The following is a 17,571-nucleotide window of genomic DNA, read 5'->3' as shown; positions in this document are numbered from 1 at the left end:
GATTCTGAAGCTACAGGTTTGATCTCTCTCCAAACAACACCGACTGAACCAGCAGCCACAGACGATCCAAACAGCGCTTCACATAAACATCGTCACGATTTTCCTCTTACTTCCACCACGATAAAAATCACACTTCATGTAGAGCTCTCTCTCTCTCTCTAATTGAGAATCAAAACCCACCCCTACTTGTTACCCAGCAGTCTACGGTGTCGGCCGCTGGTTTTTTTGTTTGTTACTTTTTTTACTTACTTCCGACAAGAAAGCCTCATTTCTGCTGTTCAATACTGAACAAATTTAAACTTTTTAAAATTATGCAAAATTGTAAAATGTTTCTGACTGTCTGAGGCAAAATTTCCTCGATTCAAATCGAATCGTGGATCGAATCGAGTCAGGACCTTGTGACCTCGTGCTATATAAATAAAATTGTCACTATCATCATTTACCAGGATGAAAACATTTTCTTCTATTTTGAATTTGTGATTTGTTCTATTGCTTTCTAGACTCTTGTGTGAGTATATCCTTACTTGCTTGTGAAGCAGCATACAGTGGCAGGCCAGTGATGACAGCAAATTCATCGCTATGGATTGCACAGTCCTTGGCGTCAGCATCATAGCTCTGGACCAGCAGACGAACCACATCGAGGTGACCCTCCTGGCAAGATGTGGCCAGCATCGAGTTGAGCAAATCTTTCCTCAGGCATGGACCTACCAAGAGCGGAGTAGTCAGAACAGGATTGTTTGCCAGTGATTTGTTACTTATTTGTTTTTGAAAAGTTGATGAAATCAAAAATAATAAATAGGCTCCCAGTTTAAACAGGTTTGTACTGCTAAATCATGTGCCATGGCGAATGCAGATGCTCTACTGTTGCCTTTTCTGTTCAAGACAACCCCACCATGGTCCCACCAGTTACTTTATCAGGTTTACAGTCCCCGCCCATCTCTTCTTTCCACTACAAACACAGTGTCGCTGAAAGATGGCGCTTTCTTCACAAAAACCTTGAATTAAATAGTTACTTATGAATGTGACCAAGTGCTTTTTGCAGTGTTCAGATTTCTCAGCATTACTGCAGGGTTACAATATAAAGCGCCTTGAGGCGACTGTATATATATGAATGAAGCTAAACTGAACTGAACTTAAAAACATAAACAATTCTTCCTTCATCCATTTCAATCTAATCAAATAAATTGAAACAATTAAAAAGAAAATGACATTTTTTCCCACAAACGTCCTCAAAGGTAAAGCTTCATGTCTCATTAGATGCTGAAAACACGTTCGATAGAGTAGGACCATCTTTTCCGTGCTCGAGAGAAATTCAGCCTCGAAAAGAAATTCATAGCCTGGATGAGCCTACTTTATTCTTCATCACTTGCATCAGTTAGATCCACTACCAATCACTGAGACTTTTATCTCCTGCAATCGCTAATGAAACTTTAGCTATTGTGCTCCGATGTAATCCTCAAATCTGCGGGTGTGGTGAGGAATGGCTTCGAGCGGAGAATGTTTGTAAGCTGATGATTTGCTTTTCTATGTTTCTTGGCCTGATTAATACCAAAAGTCCTCTCGGTCCTTAATTTGTTTGTTACGTCCCTCTGCAGCCCCTAATCTCCTCCATGTTTTCAGCTGGTGCTAATTGGCCACACCTGGTCAGGTGTGGATAACAGCATACCTGAGGCAGGCTTCCAGGGAGCTCACCTGTCTTTGCCTTGGTGGCAGCAGCCATTTTAGTCAACCTGGTATTCAACTTTAAGAAAAACACCTCTTCTCACTAACACTCTGGTATTCATCTTTTTTTTTAATGCTACGGCTTTTGAGCACATCGTTCAATTCAATCTCTGGCTACAAACTGAACTTGTCCAATCAATGCTGCAGCTTGCAACTCCCCATTTTTCTTTTACTCATAAGGTAATCTATTATTAGTCCATTAATCTGCTGAAGATAATCTTGAGTTACTTGCTGGGGGAGCAGGTTTATGGCAGGGTCAGGCTTCTTTTACATGTATAGCTACTTTGACCTACAAGTTGTTTGTACGTGGTAATAACTCTGTAACCGTACTGTTTGCTGTGATGTGTAAATCTGAAAGGTTGTCCATGCACTTGCCATGGTCCTGTTAAGGACCAAGTGGCCAACATTTCGCTGTTGGTGGTCATTCATTTTATAATGAATAATTAATACCAAAATAATACATAGGGAATCTATATATCCACATAGGATGAAAGTTGGACTGTATGCTGTACTCCTACCGGGAACATGGTCCAGTAGCTCCTTGACCAAGTCGGTGTGGCCATAGTGCGCTGCCAAAACAGCAGGGTTGCTGTTAGATGGCTCCAGAGGCACAGGGATGCAAGCCTCTTTGAGGAGGTAACACACACTCTGTCGATCACCATACTGAGTGGCCACACACAGGAGACGTACCTGTAAATTAAAACAAAAATGAGGAAAAAAAGGATATCTTCACTTATATATTCACTTACGCTAACATAGGAGATCAGGATAAACAGACACATGAAGGAACTTGCCAAGTTAACCCAAAGTTCCCTGTGTGTTCAAGTGTCAGGGCAACACGGACAGAGGTTTCATGGATCACATGACTTTTCTTTCACAGATAATTATCAGTGTGAGTGCTGACTACATAGCTGTTATCAAACCGGGATAAAAATCTCTAAAGATTGCTAAAACATTCCAGTAAAATGCAACGCTTGTTAAAAGGACAAGATGAATTAGGGAACACAAACATTTTATTTCCAGTTTATAGTTTTATCATCGAGTGTGCCCTCAGTGCTGCTGTTTATTTCTAAAGGTGGCAACTGCCCCGTTACAGCTCTGAGACTTTCAACTGGACACATTTAAACATTAGAGCTCCCACAGCCTAAAAAACGAGACGTGGAAATTAGATGTGATTATATGTCACCAACTGACAGTGACGGGAATGACGGCGTTACAAGTAACAGTGTTACTTTTTTCAGTCAAGAGTAATCTAACTAATTACTATTTCTATCGTTACAACGCCGTTACCGTTAACAAGAAAATGCGGTTGTGTTACTATTTTTCAACAAACAGACAGTTGAAGCTGTCTTCAGCTTACTGCATCTTATATCAGTTGCACGGAAGCAGCTGTAAGTAATCTGGGCGCTACAGCTTTAAGCAGCTGCGCGCTCCCGCGGACGGCAATCACTTTCTGACAGACGATCACTTTTTGGCACAACACCTGGAGCTCAGGGGGCAAAAGAAGAATAAAGTAGTCGTGGTAAGCCAATCACATGACCACTTCAAGATGACAAAGCAACAATGTGACATATACCAGTTTATAAATTGTGTTGATAGGCCACGCAAAACCCGAGTCATGATAAACAATATATACGCCTGTTTGTTCCTGAATAGTTTCATCACGTACTGTCTAAGGACAGCGCAGCGAGCGCTCTCAGCTTATGAACAAAAACAGCCCCTTTGTTTTGTTGGGAAAATGCACCATGTCGACCAATCCAAACAAATGATCTGGCAACATGACATTTGGTTTTAGGAGGGAGGGAGGGAGGGGGGGGGGGGGGGAGTGAGGAGAGAGAGAGAGAGAGAGAGAGAGACTGCTGTCTGCAGTATCAGGCTGTGATGTTCTCCCTTATAGTGGCACAAATAATTTGAATGTAGAACACCTGATTGTTATGTAAACAGTTTGAAATGGTTATAAAAAAGCTAAATGGCTGCAAATAACTTTGTTGTTTGCAAAACTTGTGCGTATGATTTGTAGAGGAAACTACAGGAAACATCAAAAGTAGTGAAAACTGGACCTCAGAGGGTTAAACTTTTTTTTTTTTTTTAAAGTAACAATAGTTACTTTTCAAGTAATTAATTACTTTTGGAATCTTGTAACTCAGTTACTAACTCAGTTACTTTTTCTAAGTAGTAACTAGTAACTATAATTAGTTACTTTTTCAAAGTAACTTGCCCAACACTGCTAACTGAACAGATAACCTTGGTGTCAGACATTTCCATAACAATTAGACTTTTAATGAGTTCACTGAATTGTTCTTTTTCCAAGATGGAATGATTGCACACCATACATCTTTTATAACGTTCAAAAACAAAAGACAAAAAGAAAACAAATGAAAAAAAGAATGTATATACAAGTTAGAATTTCATTTCTATAAGCCACACAAGGCCAAAAGTAGATATACAGACTCAAATAAACACTACCACACAGAAGGTTGGACATTCAGTGGTTTTTCTCTTTTTACTACTTTATACATTGTAGATACAAACTGAAGACATAAAAAATATGGAATTATGTAGCAAAGAAAAAGTTGATAAATAACTTCAAATAGATTCATCAAAGACTCACCACTGCTGCTGAGGATCAATGCTGAGGCATCAGCCTTAGAAACCACAAGTTAACTGCACCTCAGATTAGAGCCCAGATAAATGCCACACAGTAGCAGATACATCTCTACATCTCTACATCAACTGTTCAGAGGAGACTGTGTGAATCAGGCCTTTATGGTCACATAGCTGCTAAGAAACTTCAACTAAGGAAAAGCAACAAGCAGAAGAGATTTGTTTGGACCAAGAAACACAAGGAATGGACTTTAGACCAGTGGAAATCTGTGCTTTGGTCTGATGAGTCCAAATTTGGGATCTCTGATTCCACCTGCTGTGTCTTTGTGGGAAGCAGAAAAGCTGCATGGTACTGTTATGACCCAGTGATGTGTTTGTTGGTGTTGTGCCTCCCACCGGAGGATGGTGGCGGTATTTTCCCTTTTTTCTCTCCTAGGAGGTGGACACCTGGGCGTGGCTGCTAGGTATCTGGGTGGAGTCTCTACACACCTTCCGACTGGATAATTGATGGACCACCTCCAGTACTTAACGTCCGGATGACAGTCACCTGGGAGTGCTTTTGGGGAACCCCGTTGACTCGATCACGGAGTTGTGTGTGTTGTTATTGTAGTGCAGGCTGGAGTATTCACGTGTACCTCTAGCCTTGCCATGTAAATAATTGTAAATAGGTTAACAAGTGGCGGTCACTTTTTTTTTGTACCTTTGCTGTATAACTTTCACTGTCGCAGCCTAGTAGGCGTGAGAAGCCGTTTCTTTTGTTGAACAAGTTTTCTCCTGTTTTTCGTTAGGTAATTAGGTAAGAGACTTGTCTTTTGTTTTTGTTTTCTTTTTTTCTAGGGAAGTGTAGGGAGTGGGTTTTAGGGGGTTTTGTTTATTGTTTTGGCATTGCTCACTGCCGATGAAAATAAATGGCTGCTTAAATACTTGACAAAGGTGTCTTTGTTGGGGTTTGTGCGTGGGTGGGAAGTGAGTGGGGCAAAACTTTTGTTGCGTTTGATTGCTTGCCGGGACCAGAACGTAACATATTGGGGGCTCGTCCCTTTGGTGGTTCTTTTTGTGGCTTGTTTTCTTGGTTGGCGGTTTTTTCTTGTGTGGGGGGTGTGTGTGTGTGTGTTAGGATGGAGTTTAAGTTGGAGGACTTCACTCTGAGCCCGTCTGCGGAGAAGTTGGGCAGGTGTAAAAAGGCTGACCTCTTGCTTGTTGCTGAATTCTTTGATGTGACTGTGCCGTTGACTGCGAAGAAGAAAGAGCTTAGGGAGCTCCTGTGTGTCCAGTTGACGGACAGGGGGTTGTTTGGTGAGCCGGGTCCTGCAGGGGGGGTTGAGCTGGGGGCTGTTGCGGGTGTTTCTGCCCCACTGAAAAATCTCCCTTTTCCACCTAGCCCTTCTGTGGAGGAGCTGCGGTTAACGCTGCGCATTAAGGAGGTGGAGCTAAAGAAACAGCAGTTGGAGGTGGACGCTATGCACTTGAGGATCAGGGCTCTGGAGGTAGAGAGGGGAGCCTCTGTGTCTGCCAGTCCTCCTGTACCTCGGTTAGCCCCGCAGTCACCATCCCCGCAGGTGCCCTCCCCGGAGTCATCATCCCCGCAGTCGCCATCTCCGCAGCCACCGGCCCCGATGCCAGGTGGTGGCTTTGATGTGAGTAAACACATCAAAATGGTGCCGGCGTTTCGGGAAACTGAGGTAGATTCGTATTTCACAGTGTTTGAACGTATCGCAGGTGCGCTGCACTGGCCAAAGGATGTGTGGTCTCTTTTACTCCAATGTAGATTGGTGGGGAAAGCTCAAGAGGTATGCACCGCTCTTTCTCTGGAGGACAGTTTTGACTATGATACGGTGAAGGCTGCTGTCCTGCGCGCTTACGAGCTTGTGCCAGAGGCTTACAGGCAGAGATTTAGGGATGGGAAAAAATCCGCCAACCAGACCTATGTGGAGTTTGCCAGAGAAAAGAAAACTCTGTTTGATAAGTGGTGTCATGCTACGGAAGTAAAAACCTTGGAAGACCTGCGTGAGTTGGTGACGTTGGAAGAGTTTAAAAATCAACTACCAGACACTGTGGTAACCTATTTAAACGAACAGAAGGTTACGACTCTCGCCGCTGCTGCTATACGGGCTGATGAGTTTGTGTTGACCCATAAAGTGGTGTTTTCGGCTCCTGCTCACAGTTTTCCGTCTTCCGGTGGCCCGCCCCGATGGTCTCCAAGGGGCACCCGCCGTGCCATCCCCTCATCCGTTGAGAACCGCGTGTGTTTTTTTTGCCATGAGCAGGGACACCTTATTGCGGTTTGCCCTGCTCTGAAGAGAAAAGAAATGACCAGGGAGGGTACATCTCCTTCCCCAATAAACCTTCTACAGACAAACTCTCCTACTTGGGGGGAGGTGATGGCACCCGAAAATGATAAAGTAGATAAGGAGTTTAAGCCGTTTGTGTCAAACGGCTTTGTTTCCTTGATAGGAGAAGATCGGCGGACTCCTGTCAGTATTTTGCGAGACACTGGTGCGAAACAGTCGCTCATTCGTGAGGGGGTCTTACCGTTTTCAGCTCAATCCTGTTGTGGGGCGGATGTGTTAGCCTGGGGAGTTAGGATGTGTGTAATACGGGTTCCTTTACACTTGGTGCAGCTTTCGTCTCAGTTTTTGTCTGGTGAGGTTAAGCTTGGGGTGCGACCCCAGTTACCGGTTGCAGGTATTGACATCATCTTGGGAAACGATCTAGCTGGCGGCACAGTTTTTCCGTCGCCAGAAGTAGTCGATATACCACTTACAGATAACAGTGGTTTCGATCGTGCCACATCAAAGGCTGTTCAAACCGTCAGTGTAAAGACATTTAGGCAGAGGAGAGGTGCGAGTGGATCCCAGCAACAGCAGCAGCAGAATAGGAGGCAGCCCAAGGGGACGAGAAGAACAAATATTCAAACCACAAGGGTCGCTGAAGCCACCATGCAATCAGACCCAAGTAGATTCACTTTTCAGGACAGTCAGCAGCAAAATGCTGAAACCAGGCCACCTGCTAGAAAAAGACAAGGACCTCGACGGCATAGGGACCGCAGAAGAGGCCAGCTGATGGTGGCTAATGCTCCATCTCCCACCCTTAAATTTGACACAGACTTTGATTTTGATTCCTCCAACGCGCAATTCATTAAGGAGGCGCTTGAGAAGAAGTTACAGGAGGGGCTGAACCTAAAAGATGGGAATTCTGAGGGAAGGGAAAAGGAGGGGTTGCAGCTGAGTTCAGGGGAGGATCATTTTGGTCCAAAGTGCTACTATGACAAAGCAAAGTTTTTCTTTGACAACATCTCATCTGATAATGGGCTCAGACTGACGTGGGCAGAGGAGCGAAAGCGCAATCTGGAGACTTTTGGTGTCCCTGGGCGGTTCCTGAGGGGCCAAGGATTCAGAGGTGGACGCCAGTGTTTTGGGGGCGGGTGCAGTGCTCGTGCAGGAGGATGAAAATGGCATTGACCACCCAGTCTGTTTCTTTTCTAGAACATTTCTAAAACAGCAACCAGCGCCTCATGCGTTGGTCCTTACTCCTACAGGATTTCAACATTGAGATCCGATATATAAGAGCTTAGAGAATGTTATGGCTGATGCCCTCTCTAGGTCGTAAATCAAACATCTTTGTGTGGGGTTGGATGTTTGATTTTTTTTGGGTGGGGGAAACTGTTATGACCCAGTGATGTGTTTGTTGGTGTTGTGCCTCCCACCGGAGGATGGTGGCGGTATTTTCCCTTTTTTCTCTCCTAGGAGGTGGACACCTGGGCGTGGCTGCTAGGTATCTGGGTGGAGTCTCTACACACCTTCCGACTGGATAATTGATGGACCACCTCCAGTACTTAACGTCCGGATGACAGTCACCTGGGAGTGCTTTTGGGGAACCCCGTTGACTCGATCACGGAGTTGTGTGTGTTGTTATTGTAGTGCAGGCTGGAGTATTCACGTGTACCTCTAGCCTTGCCATGTAAATAATTGTAAATAGGTTAACAAGTGGCGGTCACTTTTTTTTTGTACCTTTGCTGTATAACTTTCACTGTCGCAGCCTAGTAGGCGTGAGAAGCCGTTTCTTTTGTTGAACAAGTTTTCTCCTGTTTTTCGTTAGGTAATTAGGTAAGAGACTTGTCTTTTGTTTTTCTTTTCTTTTTTTCTAGGGAAGTGTAGGGAGTGGGTTTTAGGGGGTTTTGTTTATTGTTTTGGCATTGCTCACTGCCGATGAAAATAAATGGCTGCTTAAATACTTGACAAAGGTGTCTTTGTTGGGGTTTGTGCGTGGGTGGGAAGTGAGTGGGGCAAAACTTTTGTTGCGTTTGATTGCTTGCCGGGACCAGAACGTAACAGGTACATACACAGTTCCCATCGTGAAGCATGGAGGAGGTGGTGTGATGGTGCTTTGCTGGTGACACTGTTGGGGATCTGGTTTGCATTTAGTTGGACCATCATTTATTTTTCAACAGCATAAATGACCCCAAACACACCTCCAGGGCTGTTTGACCAAGAAGGAGAGTGATGAGTGCTGCACCAGACGGCCTGGCCTCCACAGTCAGCAGACCTAAACCCAATCAAGATTGTTTGAGGTGAACCGCAGAGTGAAGGCAAAAGGGCCAACAAGTGCTCAGCATCTCTGGGAACTCTTTCAAGACTGTCAGAAAAAAAATCTCAGGTGATAACCTCACGAAGCTCATGGAGAGAATGCGAAGAGCAAAGGGTGGCTATTTTGAAGAATCTAAAATATAAAACATGTTTGGAGTTACATCACACTTTTTGTTTACTACGTAATTATAATTCATGGCTGCCTTTCCTCATAACAGCCATCCTTCAAGATTCTCTCCATTTAAAGCAATGCATTATCAGGGATTGTAACATCTAGTCCTTTTACTGAATCATAATTACCATATATCTGCAGGATAAGCAGATGCCAACTTACATTGTCCACCGAGGTCGCCAAACTTCTGCAGAGTCAATCGCTACAGACTTCCAATCTTCATGTGGCCTTCAGATAAGGTCAACAACAGTGCATAAAGAACTTCATGGAATGGGCTTCCATAGACGAGCACCTGGATCCAAGGCTTACATCACCCAGTGCAACGCAAAGCATCAGATGCAGTGATGTAAAACACTCCCCCACTGGACTCTAGAGCAGTGGAAAAGTACTCTCTAGAGGTAATCATGTTTTTCGGTCTGCAAGCAATTGGATGTATATGGGTTTGGCGGTTGCCAGGAGAACAATAAAGAGTGGGCTGACATCATATTAAACCTTATGCAAGGAATGAGAATGGGATGTCACTCAAGTTCATGTGTGTGAAAGCAGATAAGCATACGTTTCTGATAATATAGTGCATGTTTGGAAAGTTAAGTGGGGTTTCTCTCACCCCAACCGGCTGCGGCAGATGGCCCCGCCCCTCCCTGAGCCTGGTTCTGTTGGAGGTTTCTTCCTGTTAAAAGGGAGTTTTTCCTTCCCACTGTTGCCAAAGTGCTGCTCATAGGGGGTCATATGATTGTTGGTTTTTTTCTCTGAATGTATTATTGTAGGGTCGACCTTACAATATAAAGCGCCTTGAGGAGACTGTTGTTGTGATTTGGCGCTGTATAAATACAACTGAACTGAATGGAAAGTCCTTAATGTAATAATTAGCAAATCCTCAAAATGCATCCAGCCTAAAGATGGCACGTGGAAAAATTCCATGAAAAACATTAGACAGGCTTGGATAAAGAATAAAAGAGCTGAGGTCCTTAGTCCTAAAGAACATATCCAACTAATGGAACCAAAATCAGCATTCTGTACTCAATGAGCTTTATATTTAAATCCAATAAGACTCATTCACATGCCTCACAGGTGGAGCATAGTCAACTAGAATCAGACAGGGGGTCTCAATCAGACACAAACAAGCACATTAAAACTTAACAAATGTTTTCTAAACACATAAATTGATATCAATTGGGGTTTTGTTTACTCAAACATAATATTTCTCTATAGCAGATGGTGAGAGATAGCAGGATAGCACAGATTTTTGTGAAACTGATGTTTATCCATTTGCAGTTATATTATAACACCCCCCAGTGGGCTTGTTACTGGGTGTAATAAGTAACCTGTGCATAATAGCTTAACTTTTAGGTGTGTTGTGTCAATATCTTATGCCAAGTCCTTTAATTTTATTATGATTACACCTTAGTTGCTTAGATTGTGTTGGATTCACCTTCGTCTTAGTGACACTGTGACACACCATGAGTAAAACAGGTTGCTGCCTTGATGACAGTCGTCCTCTTAGTAAATAGACCAGATATCATTTTGAAATATAAATTGATGTGCATCTCCATCCATTCACACCTATAAATAGATTTTTGGTTTTTCAAGCTTGGCGACTGTGCCACAAAATAACGTTTTTATTTTTTCCGCCTCCAGATACCCTGCTATACTTGCACAGAGTTTCACAACATTACCACGTCATAACGTTATAATAAAATAAAATTGTGAAACCTCTCTCCAGTTATGAATCTCTGTCTTAGTGCAATGGCAAGTATATTTCCTGTTTCACCTGTTCCTGTCGTTGCTGGAACAGAGAACAACAACAACCACCATTGTTAGCAGTCTCTGACTGACATGTCTCGTTATTTGTCACTTGTAGTACAGGTGAGACATATAATTATAATTATGAGTTTTGTAGATATTCCATTATAACTACCATAGACGCCAAATGAAACTGGAAACTGTTACATTTGCTCTGACAGAATGTGTCTGGCCCTCCCCCACGTATTTCCAAACTTCTTTGCCCTAGCCATGCACTCCGCCTTTGTAAACATATGCGAAAAAGTGGGTCCATGTCTAAGCAGCTTCTATAGAAGTGCAGGTGGCCTTGTGCTTCTGTCCATATAGTGCATTTCATTCATAACCTAAACCAACTCAAAATTATTGCTGTCGCCAGTCACAATGAAAGCAATATCCCCAAGAAATAAGAAAAAAAATCCATTAAAGACCAAACACAAGACTTCAAAAATTCATCTGGAAATTTCATTACAATATACCTGTAACGCTTCTCAGTCATCCAGGTCATGGTGATCCAAGAAGCTTGGAAAAAAGTGACGGGACTTCTATACATTTCTTGAAGATGTTTCACTTCGCTTAAAGAATTAAAGAAAGTCAGTCGCTTTTCTTTCCAAGCTCCTTAGGTAACACACCTGCCCCCAAGGCAGGTGTGTTACCCAGAGGTATGTGGGTGTGGCAAATGAAGTAGTGTGTGTTACTTTAATGAAGTAGTGATCAGGGTGAGGGTGCATTGTTAAGTAGTCCCACAGCGTGGGGAAAGAAACTACTGTCATGCTGTGAGGTGTTGCTTCTGATGGGCAGCTTTCCACCAGAGGGGAGTGTCACAAACAGTTCATGACCAGGGTGTGAGGGGTCGGCAGCAATCCTCCTTGCACTTCTTAGTGTGTTGGTGGTGTACAGATCTTGTAGGCAAGGCAGGTTGCACCCAATCACCTTCTCAGCAGAGCAGATGACATGCTACTGTCTGCCTTTGTCCTTGGTAGAGGCAACAGCATGCCAGATGGTGACAGAGGAGGATAGATTCACTGATGGAGAAGAAAAACTGCACCATTAATGACTTTGGCAGTTTTTGTTTATTTTTGCCAGCTGGTGCAGGAAGCACATTCTCTGCTTTGATATCCCTCTGCTGGGATATGATAGTTCCCAGGAATTAGGAGGAGTTCCTGGGCTAGTAGTTGTTTTACTGCCTGCCCATTTCCAGAGAGAAACAGAGTCACGAGCTGAAAACTGCTGTTGTAGCAGTTGAATACTGAATAACTATGGCCTTGGATATGGATTGTAGCAAAGGGTCTCAACACTTAACGCTCCAATGTGTAATGGACGCAACCGCCTAATGAAGCTAACTGAACCACGTCCACAAAAGGCAGAGAAGCGACCCTGAGGCCACCAAAGTGGAAGCCATTCACTACTTGACTCAGCATGTAATTAATTTGTGTGAATGTCTTTAATATACTGCTTAGAGATGGTGGTGACCAATGACTGCAGAAAACAGTCATTGGTGGTGGCGCTCAAAGTGGAATGGCTAAATTCTTATCAGTCCCTAATGTGTATATACAAATACTCGTATTTGATTTTTTTTTACTCTATAAAGAATTTTCAGTACTTTACAATAACAGTCAATTTTAATTTATAATTGCATTCATAAATTATTTATTATAAATTATATTTATTTGTAATTTAGGCACATACTTACCAGCGTACCACTGTAACACTAGATCCAAACTTGCATAAGAGATTTTATATTTATAGCCTACACAGCAGTGTAGTGATACTTACCCCATCAATGCGCGGTGTCCCAGCACTGCACACCACACAGCATGCTTGTTGAATCAGCTCCCTGGCAACGTCCTCCTCTCCATCTTCATATGCTGCCTGGATGTTTTTAAAAGTGGGGTGAGTTAGCAGTGTAGAACAGGGCCCAGTATCCTCCACCAATGACACCTTTGCTCCCATATCCTCCCCAGGGCCTGTCAGGAAACAGGACAGTCAAAAAATGAAAAGAGAAAAAATAAAGTGCATTTGTAACTAGGATCTGGACTTTACAGAGGCCTGTGGCCGGTTAAACACTGTATTACTGTAACCCTGTTATTAGCATGCACCCAGAACTGGGTCATCTTATTTAAAGAGTACGCTCATGGTATGAGCTAAAGGGGTTTTGTGTCTCTCACCGACAGACCACAGTACGTCAGGCTGAAGGACATCACGTCTGACACAGTGGTCAGCAGCACAGGAGCACCACAGGGAACTGTGCTGTCCCCTCTTCTCTTCACCCTGTACACCTCTGACTTCTGCTACAACTCTGAATTATGCCACATTCAGAAGTTTGCAGACGACACAACCATCATGGGGTGTATCTGGGATGATCAGGAAGAGGAGTACAGAAGTCTGGTGAGGAACTTTGTCGCTTCGAGTCACACAAACCACCTGCAACTCAACACCTCAAAGACTAAGGAACTGGTTGTGGACTTCGGGAGGTCCAGAGAAGGTCCACTGCCGGTTCAGATAGAGGGGGAGGAGGTGGAGGTGGTCAACAAGTACAAGTACCTCGGGCTGTGGGTGGACAATAAACTGGACTGGTCATGCAACACAGAGCACCTGTATAGAAAAGGCCAAAGCCGACTGTACTTCCTCAGGAGGCTGAGGTCTTTTAACATCTGCAGGAAGCTCCTGAGGATGTTTTACCAGTCAGTGGTTGCTGGAGTACTTTTCTATGCTGTGGTGTGCTGGGGGAGCAGCACAGCAAAGAAGGACTCATCCAGGCTGGAGAAACTGATCAGGAGGGCTAGCTCTGTGGTCGGCATGAAGCTGAACACTCTGGTGACAGTGGCAGAGAAAAGGACACTAAAGAAACTGATGGACATTATGAACAATGCTGGGCATCCTCTGCACACGGCCATTAACAACCAGAAGAGTCTGTTCAGTGACAGGTTGCTTCTCCCCAAGACAAGAACTAACAGACTTAAAAACTCCTTTGTCCCACACGCCATCAGACTGTTTAACTCCTCTCTGGAGGGGAGAGGGAGGGGAAACAGGAGGACAAAGGAGGGGGGAACAACTAAGCTGTAGTGCCTCTTCACCTCACTGTACAATACCTTTTGTGCAATACTTTTGTAAATAGTCAACAGTGCAATAGACTCAATACTTGAAATGTGCAATTCACTTGTATTTTTATTTCTATTCCTATTTATTCTCTTCGTATATTTTATTTATATTGTCTCATATATATATATATATATATATATATATATATATATATATATATATATATATATATATATATATATATATATATATTTTATTATATTATAAACACCCAGCACGCCCCTGCGGGCGGTTTATCCTTCAAGCTCGGGTCCTCTACCAGAGGCCTGGGAGCTTGAGGGTCCTGCGCAGTATCTTAGCTGTTCCCAGGACTGCGCTCTTCTGGACAGAGATCTCCGATGTTGTTCCCGGGATCTGCTGGAGCCACTCGCCTAGCTTGGGAGTCACCGCACCTAGTGCTCCGATTACCACGGGGACCACCATTACCTTCACCCTCCACATCCTCTCGAGCTCTTCTCTGAGCCCTTGGTATTTCTCCAGCTTCTCGTGTTCCTTCTTCCTGATATTGCTGTCATTCGGAACCGCTACATCGATCACTACGGCCGTCTTCTTCTGTTTGTCTACCACCACTATGTCCGGTTGGTTAGCCACCACCATTTTGTCCGTCTGTATCTGGAAGTCCCACAGGATCTTAGCTCGGTCATTCTTCACCACCCTTGGGGGCATCTCCCATTTTGACCTCGGGACTTCCAGGTTATACTCGGCACAGATGTTCCTGTACACTATGCCGGCCACTTGGTTATGGCGTTCCATGTATGCCTTGCCTGCTAGCATCTTGCACCCTGCTGTTATGTGCTGGATTGTCTCTGGGGCATCTTTACACAGCCTGCACCTGGGGTCTTGCCTGGTGTGATAGACCCCAGCCTCTATGGATCTTGTACTCAGAGCTTGTTCTTGTGCTGCCATGATTAGTGCCTCTGTGCTGTCTTTCAGTCCAGCTTTGTCCAGCCACTGGTAGGATTTCTGGATATCGGCCACCTCCTCTATCTGCCGGTGGTACATACCGTGCAGGGGCCTGTCCTTCCATGATGGTTCCTCGTTTCCCTCCTCTTTCTTGGGTTTCTGCTGCCTGAGGTATTCACTGAGCACTCGGTCAGTTGGGGCCATCTTCCCAATGTATTCTTGGATGTTCGTTGTCTCATCCTGGACTGTGGTGCTGACACTCACCAGTCCCCGGCCCCCTTCCTTCCGCTTAGCGTACAGCCTCAGGGTGCTGGACTTGGGGTGAAACCCTCCATGCATGGTAAGGAGCTTTCTTGTCTTTATGTCAGTGGCTTCTATCTCCTCCTTTGGCCAGCCTATTACCCCAGCAGGGTACCTGATCACGGGCAGGGCGTAGGTGTTGATGGCCCGGATCTTGTTCTTACCATTCAGCTGACTCCTCAGGACTTGCCTGACCCTCTGCAGGTACTTGGTGGTTGCAGCCTTTCTAGCGGCCTCTTCATGGTTCCCATTTGCCTGCGGGATCCCCAGGTACTTGTAACTGTCCTCTATGTCTGCAATGTTGCCTTCTGGTAGTTCAATCCCCTCAGTTCTGACTACCTTCCCTCTCTTTGATACCATCCGACTACACTTCTCCAGTCCGAACGACATTCCAATGTCATTGCTGTATAGCCTGGTAGTGTGGATCAGTGAATCGATGTCTCGTTCACTCTTGGCATACAGCTTGATGTCATCCATGTACAGGAGGTGGCTGACAACTGCTCCGTTCCGTAGTCGGTATCCGTAGCCAGTCTTGTTAATGATCTCACTGAGGGGGTTCAGGCCTATGCAGAACAGCAGTGGGGACAGAGCATCTCCTTGGTAGATCCCGCACTTGATGGTGACTTGTGCTATGGGCTTGGAGTTGGCCTCTAGTGTTGTACGCCACATCCCCATTGAGTTCCTGATGAAGGCTCTTAGGGTCCCATTGATCTTGTACAATTCTAGGCATTCCAGTATCCAGCTGTGGGGCATTGAGTCATAGGCCTTCTTGTAATCAATCCAGGCAGTGCACAGGTTGGTCAGTCTGGTCTTGCAGTCTCGGCTGATTGTTCTGTCTACCAGTAGCTGGTGTTTTGCGCCTCTGGTATTTTTGCCAATTCCTTTCTGTGTCCCGCTCATGTACTGACCCATGTGCCTGTTCATCTTAGCCGATATGATGCCTGACAGGAGCTTCCATGTAGTACTGAGGCAGGTTATTGGTCGGTAGTTATTGACCTGTAGATCAGCTTGTTAGTGTCGGTAATCGTGGTTGTAGGCATTGCCCGTAGTGCTGCATTAACATCATCTAGCAGACCTTCTGAGGGTACTTCACGTAATCTTGGTAACCGGCTACGGGGGATCCAGGTTTCAAGCTTGTACCCAATCTCGGGTGGGGGTGATGATATCGCCCCCCTGACCTGGCGTCCTGACTCCTCCTTGCTGTAGCATTTGTGTTGTACCTCGTCAATCTCTAGCTGTGAGAGCAGTCCCTTCTTTCGAATGTTGGAACACTGAGCTACTAGTTGTTTCGCCGTCATTGTGGATGTTGGGTATCGAAGAATCCATAGGTCCCTCATCCTATTCATGTAGCCCCTTCCGCCGGGGTTACTTGCGTAGTAGCATTCCAACAACGCCCTGTTTTCGTCTCTTGCCCACCGATGCCTTCTTGTTCCAGTAGCCCACTTTTCGTCAGGGTGCCCTGGTTCCTCAACACCTGACGCGGACCTTGTTGATCCGGGCGACGTCCGAGCCGGCATGCCTTCATATTTATTTGTCTCGCTCATGTCTGCGGTAGGCTCGCTTAGCATAGGGGGTCTAGCCTTAGGACCCTTACTGGATACAGACGCCCCAGGCAGGAATCGAACTTGCGATCCTCTGTTCCAAAGGCGTGTAGTCTAACCACTACGCTATCCAGCTGCTAACCACGATTACCGACACTAACAAGCTGATCTACAATACGGCAGCAGTGATCAGTGAGATGCTTGGCTACACGTGTTGTGTTTTTATATATATATATATATATATATATATATATATATATATATATATATATTTTATTCTGTAACTCTGTAACTTCTGTCGGTGCTGTGCTTTTTTGGAAATCGAATTTCCCAGAGGAACCCACCCGAGGGATTAATAAAGTTCTATCTAATCTAATCTAAAGCACAACAAAGATTGTCTCTGATGGCAGATGTTAAGAAGCACTTTTTACTGTACTTCTATACATCATTAAAAAAACATTACTATTTAAAAATGGGGAAAAAACCCAAACACTAATATTCTCGTATCAATGTCAACATTCAAGATTCCACTCAGATTTTTATTATTTAAAGAAAAAAGAAATGCATGCTGTTAATTCTGGAGTTGCACAGGGAACTCAAATGCCTGTGCAGGTTCTCATCCAGGTCGTGGTAACCCAAGGAGCTTGGGAAGAAAAGCAACCAGGCTTCTTGTTCTTTAAGTTTCTTGAAGACATTGAAAAGCTTCTTCTGTTTTAAGACCAAATGGTGGACAGTTCGAGGTATTTCCAGGCACCTTAACATCCACTCACATCTTGCGTCAGTTGATCTCAATGGGTCACATGACAGGCTGAGGCAATGGTTTCACCTGAAACTTCTGCTAATAATGACCCACATGCTTTTC

The 17,571-nt window shown here is 44.5% G+C and overlaps 1 protein-coding gene across 1 annotated transcript in view; it reads right to left on the bottom strand.

Moving 5' to 3' along the window:
* lrrk1 (leucine-rich repeat kinase 1) overlaps positions 1-17,571 on the bottom strand; it is a 93,039-nt gene that overhangs the window by 69,649 nt on the left and 5,819 nt on the right. Inside the window, exons 3-5 of the mRNA XM_082530601.1 lie at positions 12,640-12,830; positions 2,241-2,412; positions 525-704 (exon numbers count right to left, since the gene is read on the bottom strand). Of these exons, the coding sequence (XP_082386727.1) occupies positions 525-704; positions 2,241-2,412; positions 12,640-12,830 (543 nt within the window). The remainder of the gene's footprint in view (positions 1-524; positions 705-2,240; positions 2,413-12,639; positions 12,831-17,571) is intronic.

Source organism: Aulonocara stuartgranti (assembly GCF_965226115.1).
Source record: "Aulonocara stuartgranti genome assembly, chromosome: 1".
Taxonomy (NCBI): domain Eukaryota; kingdom Metazoa; phylum Chordata; class Actinopteri; order Cichliformes; family Cichlidae; genus Aulonocara; species Aulonocara stuartgranti.
This window is presented reverse-complemented; position numbering and strand designations above follow the sequence as displayed.